Source organism: Gavia stellata, chromosome 1, assembly GCF_030936135.1.
Source record: "Gavia stellata isolate bGavSte3 chromosome 1, bGavSte3.hap2, whole genome shotgun sequence".
Taxonomy (NCBI): domain Eukaryota; kingdom Metazoa; phylum Chordata; class Aves; order Gaviiformes; family Gaviidae; genus Gavia; species Gavia stellata.
Window position 1 is genome coordinate 129,811,620 of NC_082594.1, and position 21,652 is coordinate 129,833,271.

The following is a 21,652-nucleotide window of genomic DNA, read 5'->3' on the forward strand; positions in this document are numbered from 1 at the left end:
AAAAAGAACAGGGGTGAAGCTGTATTAAGATACTGGGATCAAAACTATCTTAGCTATGGAAGGTGGCCTTCGAGTGCAAAGAAAAGGCAATCTATGAGTACTGTAACGAGGAAGGACCTGTAACATAACTACTAAATTCATAACAACAGATGCAGGAATCTGCACAGAGGATAGTGACCTGGAAGCACAAGCTATTTTCTTGAACACCTTAAGGTGTTCATGCTTCAGAAATGTTTTAGTGTATTCAATATGTTTACCTTCTGCAAGGCAGCCACTCAAAGCAAGTTAAAAGTTTATTTCCAGGCAGGTTAAAAAACTACTTTGTACAGACACAAAGCTTTTTGCCCCCCCCCCCCTTTTTTATTTTATTTTAAATAAAAGGGCTCCACATGTTGAAGGAGAGGGCTGTTTCACATTTTAGCAGGGGGGCACTGCATGCACTAAAGAGTTTGAAAAATTACATTGATGCTAACTGAGCCAAAAGGTGTTTTAGACTTTCAACAGAAAACACACACAGATCTGTTCTTGCTCAAAGGGTGAGAACTGGCAGCTAATCACTTAAAAAAAAAAAAGTGCTGTAAAATTAATTACTAGCATATTTGTATGCCATACTTCTCACATTCTCTGTCTTGGCAGGCAAAACCATTCTAGGGGGGATTATCAATTTTACATTTCTGAATTCTGTGGAAAAAAAAAAATACATGAATGCTTTTAAAATTTGATACCAGTCTGGCTTCAAATAAAAAATTTAATTGTCTGTCATTTTTACAGATGCTAAATGACTGGGTCAATGTAATGCCAGATGAACTGTACAGCACATAAAATCTGGACACTAAAGCCTCTATATTTATCTCACATCCAGAACCAAAATGGGCAGCAACACTACAAACCTCCCTGCCAAACCTAATATGCATTACTCCTTGCTATGGTGTTTCAGGTATGAAGGAGCGGGATCATCTCCAGAACGATAATCTAATCTCCACGGTCCACTGACAGTGATACTTCACAGAAAACCATCAGCTAGGTCGCAGACACTGAACTGCAAACATAAGCCTTCTTGATGCAATTCAATAGTAACAACCCTCAGTCCCCTGCACTGAATTTGAATCGAAGGCACCAGGCACCTGAACATCCCATAACCCATTTCTCCAAGTCCCTTTCCTCTCTTTTTGAAACGGACAGCCGGTTAAGCAACCGCTTGATAACCTCAGTCCTGCTTGGAGATTTTTTGCTTTTGAGGGAGTGACATCCGCATTAGAGCGAACATTTATCCCAGTGCTTCTTCCTAAAGAAGGGATCCTTCAATGCTCCCAGGCTACCTTGAGTGGTGAAATTGAAGAGTGCAGGTTTCTCTCGCCCATTTGGTAACTTGACATTTGGGTCCCGTAGTTCATCGAAGAAAGAGTGCGCACAGGCCTCCAGGGGAGTCAGGCGGGCAGTGGGGGTGTACTCCAACAGACGGCTACATAGCGCAATTGCTTCTGGTGGAGTGCGGGGCCGGAAGACCTGAAAAAAACCAACAAGCAAGGAGAAACAGGTTGTCTGGGTATGTTTCTTTTCTTTGCTGACCAGAAGCAAGTCAGAGCAATTAAACCTCTCATTGCCCCACAAGCTGGAACAAACTGGTGGTTTGTGCTAATCAAGGTCCTCCCGTAAGGATGGGAAAATCCAGTTCCTGGGGTTGAGAAAGGGTTAATTGCAACATCTTGCACTAGAGTGAAGGTGCAATGCCAGCAAGAGACTTCATGAGAGCGCACTCAGAAAAACAACTTTAAGAACAAAGGGGAAACTCATTCAAAAATCATGACAAACACACACAGGTGCTACCAGCCATGCATATGGGGTGGAGTGAAGGTGGAGAGGAGGGTTCAAATGAGCAGGATTCACCAAATGTAAAAATTGAATAAGGCCCCACTACGGTTTTGGGTTGGGTTTTTTTTGGCTAGTGAATGAAGTCGTACTAACACGGACTTTTGCAGGCAGGCAGGTCAGATTGTTGCTATGGAGGCTGCTGTTCAACTTTGGAGAACAACAAGGAAAGCACGGGTGGGGTGCAGGAAACGTCTAGCTCTAATTTGCAAGTTACTCCTTCTGTGACCTTATTCTGGCAAGTCATTCCCAGAAGTTTATTGGGATAATTCCTGCACATTTGGTATTTTTAAGGACAGCTGAAAGTTGCGTCAAGAGAACCGACTATTTTACTCTAAAAGATTTTTACCTTGAGTGATTACAAAAAGGCGTTCTTCACTGCAGCTTTGTTTTAAACCTCTAAGAACGGTTCTACCCTCCGTTAATCACACCCCCCCCATTCTCCTTTCTCATTACGTCAAAAGCAAAATATGAGTTAATCATGTACGTGACCTGGATGGCCTCCTCAAGCACTTGTTTCTCGCTACGTTGCGCGTGATACGCAGGCTGGGGAAAAGGGAGTGGGGTGGGTGTGAGTGTTAAGTTCTGATGCCAGCATTTTTGGTAAAAATTGACCTAATCCAAAATGCTTTTGCACCACTGCAGGCGAACCCAAGCCACACAGCACCAAGGAGAAGGGAGAAAAAAGAAAAAGTCAGTGCATGACAAGCTAGCTAATCACAGATGAGGCACTTGCACAGGCACTCCTTAAGTAGGTTTTAAACCAAAGACATATTGCTCTCGTTAATGAGAATCAAACACAAATGCAAAGTTCTCTGGGGACTGAAATTTTTTCCCCTTGGTGCCCAGCTGGCTCAGGAGCACGGGGGTTTGCTGCAGTGCGCGCTGTACTAACTTGCGTGGCAGGGAATCCTGACTCGGGGAGTCAGAGCGCCAGGTACCGAAAGAGCAGAATTTATTTCCACTAGCAGGTTACTGCAAAACAAACCGAAAAAAGCTTTCGCAGGAGGCCTATAATGACAAAAGGAAAGGCTTTAGCTTAACGCTGCCAGCAGAGAATTCTGCTGACCACCGTGCCGTGAATATACGGTTACACGGAGGGGCAGAAGCTCCAAGTTCAGTGCCAAGCCCCATTGCCTGCAGAGCCGGGATTGCTGACCACAGTGCAAAGTGGATGCAAGTATCACTCCCAAGTCACGGCCTGACCAGAACAAAATCTAGGACTGTCTCCAATTCAAAAAAACCCCACCCTCTATTTTTTTTTTTTTTTTAACCCCATGGTAAGTAGCACAATTGAGTATGTCTTGAGGTAAACCCACAGAAGTGAAGTTGCTTGGTATTTAACGTGATGTAAAAGTACTGAGGTCTCCCTCATCCACCTTCTCACTGATGTTTTAACAGGCTTGATTTACCACAGCTTGAAATTGAAGTACATCACTCTTAAGCTGTGTTTTTCCCTCAGGACAGCTCACATATCAGCTACTGTAAAGATTTTTAAAAAGAAAAAAAATCTTTTTTTTTTTTCTTGAGGCAAAGACGACAAGCCCTTATCGTGAGCAAATTAGTAGGCAGACAGTTGCAAATCTGCCCTCTGTAAAAGGAGTAAGTCTAGAAGGAGTTTGTCCACTCTTACACTCCTCATTTTCAAGTCGGTGAAACCCTGACATCTGTTTCCTACACCCTGTTGAGAACTGCTCAGCCTGCCTTTGGATGAGAAATTAGTCCCTTCGGGTCGGCAGTTCCCAAAGTCTGCCCTAACTGCTTCAAACCAGGGAGGGAAAAAATACAAAATAAATTAGAAGGCCTCACCCGGCCTCCTCCTGCAACAAGTGGTGACTAACAGACGGCGTGAGTTACAGGTCTGTGCCCACCTCATCTCTATCACCTTGTGTTACAACATTCGCCTGGCTGCTGCCTCAAGGCTGCGGTTTGAACTCAAATATTCCACTTCTAGCATTTCTCTCCTTTTTTTCAAGGCTAGGCCTAGTAATTTGAAAAAATGTTTAAGTACATACCCGTACTCCTGAGGTGAAATGTCCTGTTCCTGACGAGTCCTAAAGATGATAATGCAGTGAAATAATCCAAACAGGGGGAGTCAATCCAAAAGAGAATAGTCCAGCAAGGAAAAATATAGCCAATATTATAAGAAATCCATGGTGTGGGGGACATAGAAAATGTTTATACAATTAGAAACTTTAAACATCAGTCTCCATAGCAGCAAGTCCAACTTCACCACAGTGTATGCCAAAAAAATCGATTGTGCAATGGTGAGGCATAGTATAGAAACATTTCTATATTAAATTTATGTTCCGATGCCAGTGCATTTACTAAAAAAATAAAAAAAATTGAAATCAAAACTCTAACTTGAACTAAAAGGGTAATTGAAATTCCCATCATAAAGAATTTTCAGTCCTTGGTCCTGGATGTAAACGTCCACAGACAATGGGGCCAGATTAGTTCGTCCCCAAAGGTGCATCCCCACTTGCAAATCTGTCCCAGAGACACAATGTAAACTTTTGGGTTGTTTTGGGTTTTGGATTTTTTTTTTCCCCCCCAAAAAAACCCAAACCCCTAGCAATTTATAATTTGTGCTGAAGAGAAAGTAAAAATCCGAGATCTGTACTTTGAATTTGGATGCTTTTAATTTGCGTGAGCTACGAGTGCCTCAGGCCGCCGCGGATTATTCTCCATTTTGGATTGACTTCCCCCGCCACTGGATTTTGTTTGCTGGCGTTATCTCTTTAGGATTCTTCAGGAACTGGACGTACCACCTCAGGAATGCGGGTATGGACTGAATTTCTCTCTATTGTGGGTTTATTCCCCCTCATACCCGTCGCACCCGTTACTTAAGAAATTTTTTTCCCTTCAATTTGTCCCCTCCCACCTCCCTTTTGAATAACGCCCTAAGAACTAAAAGCAAACCCCCCTGCCATCTTTTAGCTCTTCCCATTCAACACAGTTCCACCGGGAAAGCTGCCCAATTCGCCCACCGAGAACTACACGAGCGGCTGCCGCCCGCAGCAATGGGTCCGCCAGCACTTCCATGCCACGGGGCGCCGACGCCAAGGCAATGCCGGGCCGGCACTCCGTGGTGGGAAGGAGTGGGAGGACAGACAGACAGTGGGACTTGTGAGCCACGAAGGCCCTCGCGCGTACGGCTCAGCGGGAGTTTAAGGTCTCTGTAGTTCTCAGTGAGGGAATCAATTTAGTAAATAATCCGCGGATTATTTTTAGTCTGCGGACTAAAATTTAGTGCACGGACTAAAATCCGGCCCATCGGAGCAAAGTCTGTCTCGGTCTAAAATACATCTGGGTGAAAGCAAAAGAAAAAAAAATTAAAGAAAGAAAAAAGGAGAAAGGAAAAAAAGGAAAAAAGCTAAGTGCACAAAGTAAAGTGTTTGGGCGGACTAACATTTAGTATGCAGACTAAATATGGCCGGGCAAAAGGCACAGCAAGTCCACAAACAAAAAACAAAAATAAAACACTGACAGGAACTTTTAAAGCAATCAAATACTACCCCACCGGCGCAGCAATTCATTTTTCTAAAATGAAACAAGACCTTGTGTAAGGCTATTTGTCCACAGGAGGGACCGAAGGCTCAAGTTTTCATTTTAAAAAATGAACCTGTTTTGGAGATAAACAAATGCAAAAAAAAAAAAAAAGGCTTTACATACAATATTCTTCAAGGAAAATTTGCACTTGCATAACTCAAAACCTCTTGTTTCTGCAAAGCAAATGAATTTCAGGCTGAGACCCAGGTCGCTGGCTTTTTGTTTGGTTGGGGTTTTTTTTTTGGATGAGTTACAAAAATCTCTGAATGATCATGTCAAATGGAAATGCTGACTCATCCAAAAGCACCGCTTCTGGTGTTTTTGTTCCCCTCCCCTCCCCTCCAGATCCCAATAAATCTATACCTCACCAAAAAGCTGAGGGACCAGTGCAAGTTCTTTCTTTGTTCAGGCGTGCTGGTGATGCTCAAATGCTGACAGACCGTAGCAGCTAGACAGCAAGGCCAGACACACTCCTCTCACCTTTCTAAGTTACGCTGCTATCGATGGGAATTTTTTTTTTATGTTATTTCTCCTTCATTCTTCTGGAACTACCGCCATCCTCAACATTTCAAACACAATTGCCAGGCTTAAACGCCCCTGGCGCACTATGCGGCTCTCATCCCCAAGTGACTTCTATTTAGACGAAGTCTTTGTGCAGTAGCAGAGCAGTCACATTTTATCTTACTAATTTGAAATAGTTCCCACCAGTCTAGGGGACTTCACGCCCCTTCTGAATTTTATTTTTTTGTTGCATGCATGGAAAGACAAAAGAAAAAGGATGGAAAGCACAGGGTTCTCCTGTTTCACTTCACTCCCATCAGCATTCAGCTCTCAAATAAAACCACGCGGGGCAAGAGCTAAGTATTGTTTTAACAGAATGGTTGCTCTGACTTTCAGTTCATTGACATTCTTCAAACAGACTTTCCATGCACGACACGGAGCTCTGTCATCTTGGTCTAATTAAGCCCCAAAGCCAAAGCTTCGCAATGTTACACCAAGGTGCTCTTCTAGCCAGCGTGTATTAAAAGACATGACTTCATGCCATCAACCACTGTGCGTTTTGCATGCAGATTGAGAATACCGCTCACATGCTGTGCTCCCTAAGAGAGCAGAGGCTTATGAAAATGACATCTGTTGCTAACGCATCAAGTTTGTGACACCACGGTTAAAAAATTCCTCACCAGCTTCAGCGACTCATACGCTCTGCCAAGAACCACCCACACCACCGATTCAGGCTGACAGTCTGTGCACATCTCCTTTCAGTTTTGTAAGCACATTTTTGATGGCACATGAACATTAGGTAAGAGAAAAAGCTCCTCCCTTCAACCAAAAGCTCATACTGTTTATAAGCAAAGTCATCAGATGTGGGACACGACCCTCAAATCAACTTTTTAAAAATGCCATCGCACAATACGATTACCACCACTTTACGACATGAAGCGGTATTTCGGTCAGGCAAGTTTAACACAATAAGCCTTATGATAAACACGACACATTCATAAACACAAAAGGAGAGGGAAGAGACACATGCGGGAGAGCAGTGTTTGCACTGAGCTCCACCTAACACAAGGAAACCCAAAGCTGCGGCTGAAGCTCTGGCCTTGGGGCCAGTCTTCTTCCACGGGGCTGAAGATTTCAGAACGCGATTTCTGAAATACGCCATTTGGTTATTTTGAAGTGCCTACAACTCATGTGAAACAAATGAAGGTTAAAAAGTCCACCAAAGAGGCACTGGTGTTGGAAGTTATTTTAAAATAAGCCCTTCAACTTCCTTCTCTGATGAAATCCCCCTACATTTTTTCTAAAAAGCAGCTCAGAAATAGCAAACGCCTTATTAGTCAAAAATCCCTGTCAGGTGGCACTTCCACAGACAGGAAAATGAAATAAAGACAGAAGGGTTAAGTGGCTTACAAATGAGCCAACACAGAACTGGGAACAGGACCAGGAACCTGTCTCCAAAGCTACTTCTTGTTGAGACCACACACTTGTTACTGGGCTCCTTCCATTGAGGACCCGGGCAGGGACAGAACGAGCTCGCGTTTATTACCCAGTGCATGTGCTCTGCTTCTATCAAGCTCTAAAGGAAAGCAACAAAGCTAACCAGAACAAAACAGCTCCCCTTCTTCTCAGAGAGAACCCCCAAAAATCTACCTCTGGTATCGCTCTCAGCCTTGATGGGACAGCCGCTATGAACAGCCTAGACAGATGTGTTGCAATGAGATGGCTAAACAGAAGGTAGATTGCAGAAGACATGTTAAACTTAGCATTTGATTTCCATAGTTGCACCAATGCAAATCATGTCTTCATGTTACATTAGTGCTCGCTCGTTTATTGTTAAGCAGTGCTTTCTTTACTGCATACAAATTGGGCAGAGGCAGGGTAATTTACCGCCCAACAAACCTGGCTTCTTTTCTCATGCTTTAGATGGAGATAAGAGATTTACACGGTCAAAAAAATCATTGGTCCTACAAAAGGAGCTGGGAAACATGAACTTGCCAGAAAAATTTGGTTTGTTTTTTTTTTTTTTTTCCTTTTAAGTTAGTCTCCAGCAGAGCTGTTTTCACTCTTTGCTTGAAAAAGTTGTTACACACCAAGTGAAAAACAGAACTGTACTCTTCAGAAAGAGGTCAGGGCACAGTTTCACAACAGGCACAAATCACCTCCAGTACACACTGGAAGAGACAGTTCTGCCCTTCTGGCCACACAGGTCTGCCCTGTTCCCTTGTCGCAACACTTGCAGTCAGGGCTGAATGGTCAGGCAGGTAGGAAAGGTGATGCAAATCCTGAACATTCATGTTATTCAAGAGGTTTTTGCTACTATACAAACAGTAACGCAGAAGGGAGGCATCAGGAATATGCAGGTGGGAGGTGGAGAACCGACCCCACTCCATGACGAACTTATGCCAATTATGAAACTGCACCCAAACATCTCATCTCTATGGTACCTTTGGAGCTCTACAAAAGAGCAGACCCCAGCCTCAGAAAGAAGAGTTTGCATTTTCAGCTTTAATTCAAATGCAAGTCTACTTACAAGACTTCTGACAAAGGAATTTTTGCTTTCGTTTGTCATCAGTTATAATTAGAAGTGACAAAACAAGCTATGTATTTATCCATTTTACTGTTTGGTATTCTTCCTCGAATCTACAGTATGAGCAGTCACTTTGGAAGCATTACAAGCAAAACAATCTGCTTAAAAACCAGACAAGAAACAGGAGAGCGGGAGTAGGACAGGATGAAGACATGAAACTGATTCTGGAGGGTGGAAAAATATGCTCATGAGAGAGACCAGACTCTTTATGTCCCAGTCCCAGAGTGTGGGGAAGACAACAGGACTGCCTGCTACAAGCACAGAAAAATTCATCAAAGTGATTAGTTTGGTAAAACGTACACAAGGAATATACACACACACACACAGAGGACACTCAGACCAGACTATTTGCCAAGTATTTTATAGTATTAGCAGAAATTATTTCATAATATAGGCAGAAATATGGATCCTAAAGTCAATATCCAAAGCTACTCTGTAATACAACCAAATGCGGTTCTGAACAACTTCAGCTGCAGCCAGGAGCGGCCAATTGCTTTGGAAAAGTGCCAGAAGGGATGAGCTAGAGCCTGAAGTTTCATCTTAGGCACTGTTTTGCTCTGCTGTAATAATTTGGCTTGATGACACAGACAGAAGAGCGCTCTGAATAGTATAAATAAGAAAAAAAAAAAAGGAAGCACTTAGGAAGTTGGGAGGGACCCTGCCCTAACCTGCTGCAACTTTCCTATGATGGCAAAGTGCTGCAGAGAGAAGTCCTCGTGTATTCATCCACAAGAGTGCACTGCAGAAGGGCAGAGATGCTCAAAACCAATCTAGACATGACAGTTTTTCTCTCGCTCTCTTCCACTGTTAAACAAATGACTCCTGTCTTTTTCAATCTCAACGCTGACTTGGAAATTATGATTCGGACACCAGCTAGCTATAGATTTGGGGATGGTGAATGAAGCCATCCTTTTGAGTACACTCAAACCTATCTCACCGACTGTGTATTTAAAAAGTGCAAGTATCTTCAGAACAGCAGAAACAAAGGCCACTAAAACTACAGCATGCTGAAGAGATGCACTGTCCATTTTAAAGAGCTGCCTGCAGTGGAAACTGCTTCCACGTCTATACAACGGAGACAAGGCAGAGGTTATGATTTGACTAAAGAAAACAGCCTTTGCTGACACAACCTGTTGTCTTGTTCTGCCATTATGAACCACAGCCATGCCTTCAGCTCAGTAGATAAATCAGTTCATTATAATGCCATTACCGGTAAACATGTGGAAGAATCCTTGGTAGGGGAAAAAAATTCAAGTGAGTCATCTCCCCCATGCAGAAAAGGCCTAAACTACATAATTATATCACATTTACTACAACCTTTCTCAAATGAGATCCTTTACTAGCTGGATGCAAGGGGAAAGGTGGGCCATCACAGATGGACATTCTTCATATTTCTGGAAATAATCACAGCACTGCCTTTGTTTTTCATAACCCAAAGGATTTGAGATCTGAAGGTAGCATCTGAGTAATGCTAGGATAAAGGCCAGCTGTAATGAGGCCATGGTAAGCAGCACCTATTTAACACAAGCTTATCAAGCACGTGTTTAGACCTTTCATCAGCCGCCCCACTGTCCCTGCTCCCCTCCAAAGGGGCCAAAAGCTTCAGAGAAAGCTAATCGCTAAAGCTGAACTTCAACAGCCCTGTGATGTACAATCTTGCACTCGATCTCAGATTTTCTTCTTGGCTTTCCAGTCACACAGTTATAAAGTATAGAGCAAGCTCAGTCAGAAGAAGAGAAAGAAGTGTAAAGATCAGTAGCAGAGATCAGACTGCACTTCCAAGAAGAAAGAAGGCTCAGGGCATTGAGGTGCCCGAAAGACAGAGAAAGAAGGTTCTGACCTAGTAAACAGCAACAAAGCCTCCAGAATGAGGTGATACAGTTGGAAAAAATGGACAGGTTTTCCAATCCAAGATAAACCTGAAGACACGACTGTGTGTCTAAAAGCCTACCCATTTTTTCTGACTCTAGTCAGTCAAAAGATATTCCCACCCCTGCAAAACCTTGCTTCTCCTCTTCTAAAATTAATGCTACTTACTTGCGGACCAAGGCAGACAAGCAGTAGAATGCGCCTCCATAAATACAAAATATTCTATACTAAATGAAAACAAAGGGAGGTCTGGATGGAAAGAACAGCTACATTACTAAATTAAACACTCTGGTATTCTGAAGACGACCCCCCCCAAAAGAACCAAAGTGTCCCAGATTCCTCCTTTTGGGGCTGGGGTGCCAGAGGGGAAGAAGAGAGAAGTCCTGTTTCGGAAGAACTGTTCGAAAGATTCCTGGCAAGTTCAGATTCTCTTTTCTTTTGCTAGCCAGGGACACACTGAACTCCCATCATCATTTGCATCATGCACGTAACTGGTATAAAAACACGCACGTGCTTGGGCAACACAGAACTGTATCGGAGAGAAGAGAGGCCTCTGTACATTTTATAACAAGAGATTCCAGCTCTTAAGTTACAAAAGTATTTCAATCTCAAATTGTCAACAGATTGAAAAACCAGTCTGAGAAGAGTTTGCACTATAAACTTTCGTTATTGCTGCAGCACAGAAAAATATTTTTTAGAGTGTTAGCTTGACTTCTCTCCTAATCTATGAAGACAGACCCTTGTTAATTTGAGATCTCTTTCTTCATACTGCTACATCACATTGAGTATCAATACTGTATTTGGATGATACCAATCCATTTCCACTGAAAAGTCTAAGATACATATATGAAGGTAGACTTCAAGTTTCCGTAAAACTTGTGCTCAAAATTCCAATTTCAGCCTGAAACTGAATGAATCCGAGAAACAATATTCCTTCATGGACTCATCCTTATTCAGCCTCAAACAATTTCTCCAGTTTCTTTAAAAAAAACCAAAACCAACCCAGAACCTATTTCATTCTGCAACAGCACCAGCCACCGTTCTTCTTCACCTAGTAGGTAACAGAAAGTGTAGCAGATTACACCACCACAGTGATATACTGAGTAGGAAAATAACGTATCAGTGCCTGCCAGAAATACCTGGAGAGCAGACTAGAACCAGGTACCTTCGACTGAAGTCTGCACCACAGAATTTCAAATGCAACCCATAGGTACTACAGCTTCCAAAGAAAATTCTTAATTGCCATCTGCACACACTTTTGCAGACCAAGAAAGTTCTGTGAAAACAAGAGCGAACCATGGACTTTACTTTTGTTTAGATTATTGGCCTGGATGCAACCAGTTCCAGACTGCATAGAATAGGTTAAACATCTAGACGGTAGCTGAACATGCACCTTCACTGGGCATCTCCACTGCATGACATTAACTCCAAGTAGGACCTACAAAACCCTCAACTTTGAAAAATACCCATGTTGTATTAAACAACATGAAGCAACAAGGAGAATGCCCTCATGTCAAAGAGCTTATAGCAGGGAGTGGCTATATTCTCAGTAATTCTCTCTCAAAGATCCTGAAAACTAGCTGCCTGGAAGTTCTTCCACACAAAAACCCCCTTAACTTCAGTCTCCTGAGTCCTCTGGTCATAACTAGTTCACAAAAATAACAACCTTCTAAGCACTGTAATCTGCAGTAATTCTTTAGCTTAGATGGCAAAGCTTTGTGCTTTTGAGGCTGAACTTTAAGTTTCAAGTCCTACTGGCAACTATCTGTAGCACTCTAGTTACATACATCGTTAGAACAAAAACACATTTGCACTTCACTTCTTCAGTCATTCCTTTTCTGCTCATTAGACAGCCAGAGTTCAGAAGTGCTTTTTCTCCCACGCTTTTCAATTCTAAGATACAGAAGCTCCAAGAGGACACACATGCCCACTGCCATGCCATCAGTGTTACACCAATACAGCTGGGTAAGGAAGACGAATTCTACATAATACTACCGCTTAAATCTTTCAGGGCTCAACATGCTCAAAACGTTGAAAGGAAAGGATCTTTAGAAGTAATACATTGAGAGGATGATCATCATTACCAACACCATGCTGGATAATCTATTTTGTTAATTTAGCATTTGTATAATAAGAAAAGTACAAATCTCATAAATGAAGTATCACCTAACCCAATCGTAATAGACTGGTTTACATGCTATCCTACACCCAGCCGATGTCAGGAAGAGTTGTGTGCAGAATGACTCAAGAATGAGAAGTTATGTTGCAAGCACAGCTCTCCAAAACTAATTGTGTCCCATGAAGAATGCAGATTTGATCTTCTGGCAAGCTCCTCTCAACGCTTTATAATCGACTTAATTTCACTTGCGGTCCTTTAGAATGACCAAAAAACATTCATATAAATAGAAGGAAGTCTCAGGTTCTTTTTGAAGCTTCCATTTGCCAAAAGATCTCTGTTGCGGTCTAACAGACTGTCAGGTGCATACAGATGATTAAGACTGATCAGGCAGAAGATTAGTTGCGTAGATAGCTTAGATGCTCGCTCTGTGTCCTACACTACATCTCTGCACTCCTAGTCCATTGCATAGTAATTTAACCCCTCCTAATCCAAACACCTTCCCTGCAGGAATTCAGATGCAACCCTAGTATTCAATGCTACAAGGCTCTTGGATTTATTCTTGCAACCTCCCCCATGATGCAATTTGAAACTGAAAAGACCAACTCCCAGGGATTTCATTTGCCCTGATTTTTTTCCCCCGTTAACATAAGGTATTAAAAAGCCTTGATGGATTTACTGACCTCTCATACTATTATAAATTACTTAGCCAACCCACAGAAATAAATTTGGATATGGAAATGCAAACTGGGGATTACTGGGGAAGGGGAGACTTTAGGTGATGCATAACTCGTTGGAGAATGTATCACAAAAATAGTGACTTGCAGTACCTAGCCTGGCATGTACCTAGTGGGTACACAGCCTGCTACCGCAAAGACCCTCAATGAGATCCAGCTAGTTTATACCGAGTTTCTACCACCACAGAGCATTTGGCCCTAAAGAGTCTGACCTGGCATGTGCTCAGCTAGGAATGTGACCCTTCCACGCATGCACACTACTTTCTTAGCAGAAGGAAACCTGAGCCGTTAAGATATAATATACTGCTACTATGTCAGCCATTTCTCAAGCAGCAAAAAGGAAACATTAACTACCCAGGCTTCAGCTGCTTAAGACTCAATATTTAACTTATTCCGCACCCAAGAGGCTATTTAAATAATTGTTACCCTGTCCCAAATCAAATATCCGTCATTCCTCCACCTGTGGAAGACAGCTTAATTGTGTGGCAATGTATTTGTTTTAATGTTAACAGCTTCCTCTTTGATCCTTTGTCTGTATGTGCTGCAATAGCGTCTCCTTGTGAAAGCTAGGTAACAAGAACAGTCTTAAGAAGTAACTCCAAGAAAAAACAACCCCCCTCAACAGCACACCTATAGGAGTACAAAGGTAACAATATCTATGTGAACACCAGTTAAGAAAGTGACTGTCAGCCCTCGTCACATTATGTAATAACATTACCAACGTGTCACAGGAATCACTGGAACATGTCCTCATTTGTAAGTGACTTTTGTGCACATCAATTTATAGCATGACAGGATTTAGATATATTGCAATCTGCTATAAACGCACGTACCATTGTTAAAAAAACCCCCAAACACCTGTAGGCAACCTCAAAAAAACCCCAGACCAATAAATATTACAGTGCACTGCTTCAATACCTTCTACTCCTTATCTACATCAAAAGTAACCAGGTCCCCAGCTTAAAGGCACCCAGTTTAGACTGAAAGCCACCAAGCCACTGAACAAACTGAACTCTTTGCATTTCTACTTCCAGCCCACATGTCTTTATTATTCAGTTCATACAGACTCACCTTAGTCCATGGATGTGCCTTAATCTGAGGGAATTTGAATTCAGTATAGTTTGGATTCATTTCTCTAATTTGCTCCCTTGTAGGCGTGCCCAGAACCTAGAAAGGAGAGAGAAAAATAAAACAACAGGCAAATTGTTTAGATATGCTTCATATTCACATGGTACTGAAGAGCACAGTGTAACCTATCACATACTGAGACAACTTAACTGAATTCAATCTGTGTAACTAGTAAGTTAATACAGTGTTGAGAACAAAACAAGAAAACTTCTGCAGAACCACTGAAGTTGGAAGGGACCTCCCTCTCCCGGGAGCTTCTGATCCAAGCCCCCTGCTCAAGCAGTGTCAACTGGAACAGGTCGCTGAAGACCGTGTCCAGCTAGGCTTTTAGCGTCTCCACAGAAGGAGACTTCACAGCCTGTCTGGGCAACCTGCTCCAGTCTTTGACCACCCTCACAGTAAGAAAAAAAAAGTGTTTTCTTGCATTCAAATTAATTTTCCTGTGTTTTACTTTGTGCCGCTGCCTCTTGTCCAGCCAGTGGGCACCAGTGAGAAGTGCCTGGCTGTTTCTTCTTCATTCCCTCCCACCAGGTATTTATACACATTGATGAGACTTCCCCCCGAGCCTTCTCTGCTCCAGGCTGAACAGTTCCAGCTCCCGCAACCTCTCCTCATATGACAGATGCTCCAGTCCCTTAATCATCTTTGTGGCCCTTGCTTCAACTTCAGTAGTCTCTGGCTGGCAATTCAGTTCATGCTCCCAGCCTAGTGTCAAAAATTTAATTCTCTTCTACAGTTTTTCACAAAATTCAAGCATCTTTCTCAAACTTAGTGGTATTTCAATGGGGAAGAGAGTTCGCTCTAATTAGACTGTTATAAAGCAGTACTGCCGAACACATTCGGGGATTGCAGCTCACTGCCTACGGCTGATTAAGGATCAGACCACTAGCACAGACTGCATTTTACAAGTCACCAACAGCAGCCCTCTGACGAGCTTAAAAGCTCAGCCAGTTACTGCTGAGGGGAGCCAGCCAGGTTTCCCTTCCCGCCTCCCGCCAAAGCGTGGGGATTTTGGTGGTGGCAGTGGTTCCCCACCCCAGTATTTCCACATGGAACATAAACTTAGTTTAAACCTAACCTGGAAGCATCTAAAATGCGTACCACTCCCTGGTTTACTTTTACAAATTTCTATTTCTCATTCCCAGAACCTGCACAATGTCATTTATACATGTAAATTAGTAGTTGTACGAGAAATAACATACAATTGCACATCTCTTTGTAGGGGTGGATAGATTTTGAAAGGATTCCAGAAATCCCTTCAGGGGATAAACCGGACAATACGGCATTAGTGCTTTCTGTTCAGTTAGCACTAAGCCTAAGAGCCATCGCCTTCTACCCAAATACAAAAACTGCAAAGCAGGTTCAAAGAATCCCGTTGTTTTCTGTTTGCACCCGGTTGCTGGGTATCGTTTTGTTCTGCAGAGAGACCTGGAGCGGGCAGAAGGCAGAGGAGTCGCTCCTCTATGCTAAGCTGCGGTTCATCTTCCTATAGGAACCCTGTAGCCACGCTACTCTCGCCCCGTGACAAATCTCTCTCCGTACAGATTAGCATAATGTTATCAGCTCACCTCATGAGACTGCACTGTCACCGTCAGGAAACAAACAATCTAAAACATGACGTTAGCACTCTGCCTTACTGCTTGATAAAGAAATATTTGGTTACATGGTCTGGTATCTGTGAGCATTTTCATTCTGTTTGAAGAGGGGAAACGACACAAATGCACTCTCAAGGAGTCAGGTAAAGAAGAGCAAGTATCACTGTTTAATTAATTCGTGCAACAGAGAAGGTATACATCATCATATATATCATCAGGTATTACGGAAGGAGCTTGGTATCTCTTTATTCTTTAAAATATGAGCTGTACGGCACAAACTAAAATACCTCCCCACAAAACAATCTTAATAAACAGCAGTGGAAATAAACCCCCCAACCTGTTCAGACAGTTGCTTCTTGGATAACAGCTAGAAGTGACAAGTTGTAAAAAACAACTCCCGTAACTCCTGCCTTCCCATCGCTAACCAGGAGTTAAATCCCACCTACTCTAAAAGCCAAAGGTTACCTTCAGAGCTGACAGAAGGTTTTTCTGTGCGTGTCTGAAAACGCTGGCTTTGCTCAGGTGGTAGAAAAGAGGGTGTTTGCAGGATTCCATGCATTTTGCTCAACTTTCAAAGGAAAAAAAAGAGCTGACAAGAAAACGCGCCCTTTCCCTGCCGGTTTTTTGTCTGGCTCCCCCAAAGCACTGGCCACCCAGCTGCCAGCATGACCGCTGCACTCAAAGCTTTCCAGTTCTAAAAGGCGAGGGGATTTCACACCAGCAAATATTATTTTCATCCTAATTCAGGATAAAAGTCACTTTTAAAACTTTGGAAGTTTTTGGATTAGTTAAATTAACTTCCTGAAAAATCATGGATAACTTGTATTGCTGTCCCACCATTTCTAAAGGCTAAGTTTTCAGGCCTCCCTAGTATAAACAGGACTTGTTTCATAATACGTTTACCTGCTTTCCCCTTCTCCCCCCCAAAAAATTCCTTTCATTGCCTTCCTTAGAAGAGGCGAAGACTAGATTTTTTTATCCAGCCAAAATTCAGGAAGCTGGCTCAGTTCCCAAGGCTGCTCAGAACAGGAGCCTCCAGTGCAAGTATCTTTATTTAAAGACTGCCTGTAGCATCGGAGAGAATTCAGATTAGACAGGCAAGGGCAATTTCATGGACAATGGACCCATGGACAATGTCTACCCATACATTTCACTAAAAACACAGCTGTAACTCCAGATGATGAGAGGGAGCAACTCCTAAGCTCAAGCACAGGCATTTAAGCAAACAGCACTTAAGGTCTCATGAACGCTTAGAAAAGAAGGTACCGAAGGGGGGATCCCACCAGCTAAAAGAAAGGATCGCCTGACCTTTCAGTTACATAGCAGCCTGTGACACACAAAATAATTGTACAAAAGGAAAAGTGACTTATATTAGCCACTCAGTGTATTTACTTTGTTCTCTCTGGATTGTAAAGCCAGATTGGGCTTTCAATTTGTACTGAAGGCAGATTAAGGCCAAAAAAAGAGGAAAGGAAAGTAGACAGGAAGAAGAATGGAAGCTTTAAAGACTGTGTCAAATTCAAATGGGGGATGAATAAAGTGATAAGCTATAAAATTGTACTGGTACTTGACACATCTGGAAGAGGTCCTGTAGCAATTAATGGACAACTCCTCTCCCCGCCGCCCCAATGCCCCAACACCGTTTGTTACGTGATTTTTAAATTGTACCTCACTGATTTACACTGAGTTTCCAGTATATCAGGATTACATTCAAGTAACCTTGGTGAGCAACAGCAATCATTTAAGCTATTGCAGAAATTGGGCAAACCTCTTCTTTTAAAAAATGTCACGTATGTGACTGCTCTTTCCGTTTGAAAGGCAAAGCAGCAGCATATATTACTTTGCACATTTTTTGGCAGAATTACTCCATCAAACAGCTGCTCTTGCTATACCAACTCTGAAAATACTATGGAGCAGATGTTCCTTGGAGAGAGGTTTCACAGAATGGCTGAGGTTGGAAGGGACCTCTGGAGGGCATCTCGTCCAACCCCCCTGCACAAGCAGCGCCGGCGAGAGCCAGCTGCCCAAGACCACGTCCAAATGGCTTCTGAATGTCTCAAGGATGGAGACTCCACAACCTCTCTGGACAACACGTTCCAGTGTTTGACCACCCTCACAGGAAAAATCCGTTTTCTTGCGTTCAGACTGAATTTCACGTATTTTGGATTCATGCCCATCACCTCTTGTCTTGCCACAGGACACCACAGGGAAGAGCCTGGCTCCCTCTTCTTTGCACCCTCTCTTCAGATACTTCTACACACTGATAAGATCTCCCCTCATCTAGCACGGACAGAGAACTTTTAAGAAATACAGGGTCCAATACTGAATTATTCAGGTCTATGCAGATTAGTGTATACTAGTCTACTTCTTGGGGACAGTCTTATGAAAGGTGATACTGCAAAGGAAAAAGTTGATTTTTTTTTTTTTAATTGGGCACTTTTTTTTTTTTAAAGTGAGAATCAAAACAAAGTAGGTACTTGAATAATACATAAAGTTGATTCCATCAGACAACTACATCTGGAATGAAGACTAAACTTTTGAATGAATGAAGGGGGTCTATGTGAAATGACAAGAAATCTTCCTCCAAGTGCAGACAACAGGTCAACTAGTTTTGCTCTTCATTTCTGATTGTCATCATCATCTCTTAAACAAAAATAAAAAGAAACCTTCAAGGCCAGGTTGGACGGGGCTTTGAGCAACCCGGTCTAGTGGAAGGTGTCCCTGCCCATGGCAGGGGGGTTGGAACTAGATGATCTTTAAGGTCCCTTCCAACCCAAACCATTCTATGATTCTATGATTATCTACTAAGATTAACTGAAGAATCCAATCACTAAGACGACAGATACTGCTCTGATTCTCTTAGGAAAAAAACTGAATGCAACAAGTTTCACAAGTGTTTTCTGGAAAGTTTTTCCTTGACATTAATCTGTAATAGATGAAGCTCCCCAAATAATCTTTATTCCAGAACAAGGTTCGTGAAGGTAGGGTAATGGTATATATCTCAAGCAATTAAAGAAAAGCTATAGGCTCCCAATAATATCATCCTTAACAAACATGAGGAGGAGATTTCTGAACCTGGAATGTGCCCTACATTTGACTACAAATAGCATGAAAGATCTTCACTTTATGTTCTTGCAAGCGAATTTTCATAGGGGAAAAAGATGGAAGAACGTCTCCAAAGGAAACCTTAGTTACACCCCAATACTGAAGACAGCTCCTGTCCACACCTGGCTTCACGGTGCAAAACTGCACGGAGTTATTTGTGACCAAACCCCCACTGTTGCAACACCAGAAGAAGAGGAAACTGCAAGGGTCTCAACAAACCCCAGTGGAATAAAGGCTCCGACAACCATTGTTACTGCTAAACCTTTGCTGAAACGTAAATATCAGGGTTCAGAAGCTCTGGCTGGTGATCAGTGAACTAAAGGGGTAGAAGGTGGTTATTTAAATTAGAAGCCCCTAGAAAGCCATAGTTACAGCGGTAGAGTGCCTTCCCTGGGAAAACCATGCAAGTTTACCAGGAAACATGCTTCAGGAAGTCTGGTGTGTATGACTTACCAGATGGCATACTTAATACTTCTGCAAACATGTCTGCACCTCTTCAGAAAGTTGTGAGAGGTGTCCCAAACACTTAGTTAAAAAAAATTCACTGTGCTGACAGCTCAAGCAGTAAACATGGGTCAGCTTTGAAATAATACTTTAAGAGGTCTGTGGTAGAAAATTAAAAAAAAACTTACCCATTTTATATAGACTGCCTTTCAAAAACACGCTCTTGTCAAACAAAATGAAAGCCAACCAAATATAGAGATTTCTTCTATTCACAAACACAAGAGCAGCTAGACATCGGGAATAGGAAGAAACCCCTTGTCACTGCTGACATGAATGTAATTGCTCATCAACTTTTTTATACTGCCTGCAAGCACTGGAAGTGATGAATTACATGCAGGCACAGGAACAGCCAAGTTGTGATGTGGAGGGACACTGGGGAAAAGTGTCATGAGACCTCCCTTAGGGGCGAGGAGAGGGGACCCACGTGAAAGCCCGTGTCAGATGCAGGCAGGTCCTCAGCACAGGACAACATCCAATACAATGAAACACTCTCTCCTACTGCTTACTCTCCCGGAAGAGACAGCTCCTCTCTCCCCATTAACTACTGCGACTGAATTTATTTTATTTCAAAAACTGAGCCCAAAATAGTACCTTGACATTTGAGCATGAGCCATATATTATAATTGAGTCTATACTTAGCATTCGGCTCAGTAAAACTGTCAGAGACCAAAAAGTTACACATGGATAGGATTCCTGATACTATTGAGCTTGTCTTTGAATACATTTTTTCCCCTTGCCTCATTCCTAACCCAGAGAACTATGGGAAGATTTTATTATTTCTCCTAAATAACTATGAAATGCCAGTTTTGGTGCAAGGAATAATCACACAGTCCAGCGGGAATTAAAAAACCCAAAACAAACAAAAAAGCCAACCCCCAAACAAACAAAACCCCATAATCCTTTCCTATAGTTTTCACAAGTTAGTTTATGCATCTCATACTCTAGATTGCAGCATACGGAGAAAATATTTCTGGCAAAGACAACGCAAGGCAGACCAGCAGATGCTGTCCTCCCCGTGTCCCAGGGCTGCTCAGACAATTATTGCTGCTTCATTCTTCTGACAGAGACGATTTTTTTTCTTTCCATTTTTGAGGGGAGTAGGAAGGTACTAAACAGAACCTTTCAGAAGATAATGATTATGTTAGAAACAAAACCATTACGCTTCCAGGATTTTATTTTTGCACAGGGGAATAAGGAGTAACCACTGTCTGCAGGAACTGTAGTTGGAGATGGTTTAGGTTGCGGGGGGATATCCCAGCCAGTTTTCCCTTGATGGTTTCGGAGCACTACGGGGGGGGAGGCAGGGATCCCCGACCTCCCAAGCTTTCGCAGGGGGCACGGCAGTCCCACAAACAGGACTGCAAGCCGTGCGCACACGGATTTACGGAGGGGTCTGCCCTGATGGTATCTCAAAAAAATCCCTGTCGTGGTCTGAAAGCTTCTTCTTTTAAGCTGTATTCAGCGGTATCCCACTTGCACAGTGGATTTTACATCGGGAAGCAGCAACTGCCACCCTCCCGGGCTGCTGGAAGGAGGAGTGTTTCACCCTTCCATCGGGGACAGAACTGTACGACTCCTCTGAGGCATGGCGTTTGCTCATGCATCATTTCTTTACGTGACCACTGATGAAACCCACACTGCCACTGCGCCTGCTTCACAAACTGAGCGCATTTCTGAACGAGATGTCACTCGAAAGCCCGTAGGGACATGAATTTTAATGATTATATCAGGTTACCCACTTGAGATACTCCCAGCAACAGGATAACCTAACATTTGGAATAGCTAGCAAGAGCTAAAAATAAGGAGGAAGAGTCACCATTCAAGATCAAACTCTGGAAAAAGCACAGCACATGATCTCTCTCCTGTAATGGTATAAGTATTCAAGAAGAATGTACTTGGGTTAAATTATTTCTTCAGCTCGAGCTCCAAGACAGTATTTCCCCATATCGAATATCATTTTGTCAGGGGTAAGTCGTCAAAGATCTCTCTCTCCCAGCCAGATTGAGAACATCTGGAAAGACTGTCTTGAAAGAAATAGAAACTAGAGAAAAAGCAGCTAATAAGAAAGGGACTGTTTTTTGATTCACAC

At 42.7% G+C, this 21,652-nt stretch overlaps 1 protein-coding gene across 2 annotated transcripts in view; it reads right to left on the reverse strand.

The window, feature by feature from the left end:
• Window positions 1–21,652, reverse strand: part of GSK3B (glycogen synthase kinase 3 beta) — a 148,538-nt gene that overhangs the window by 12,476 nt on the left and 114,410 nt on the right. The window contains exons 8-10 of one of the 2 annotated variants that reach the window (XM_059816718.1): window positions 14,303–14,398; window positions 3,885–3,923; window positions 1,320–1,506 (exon numbers count right to left, since the gene is read on the reverse strand). In XM_059816718.1, coding sequence (XP_059672701.1) covers window positions 1,320–1,506; window positions 3,885–3,923; window positions 14,303–14,398 — 322 coding nt within the window. The remainder of the gene's footprint in view (window positions 1–1,319; window positions 1,507–3,884; window positions 3,924–14,302; window positions 14,399–21,652) is intronic. The other variant, XM_059816725.1, reaches the window with a different exon arrangement.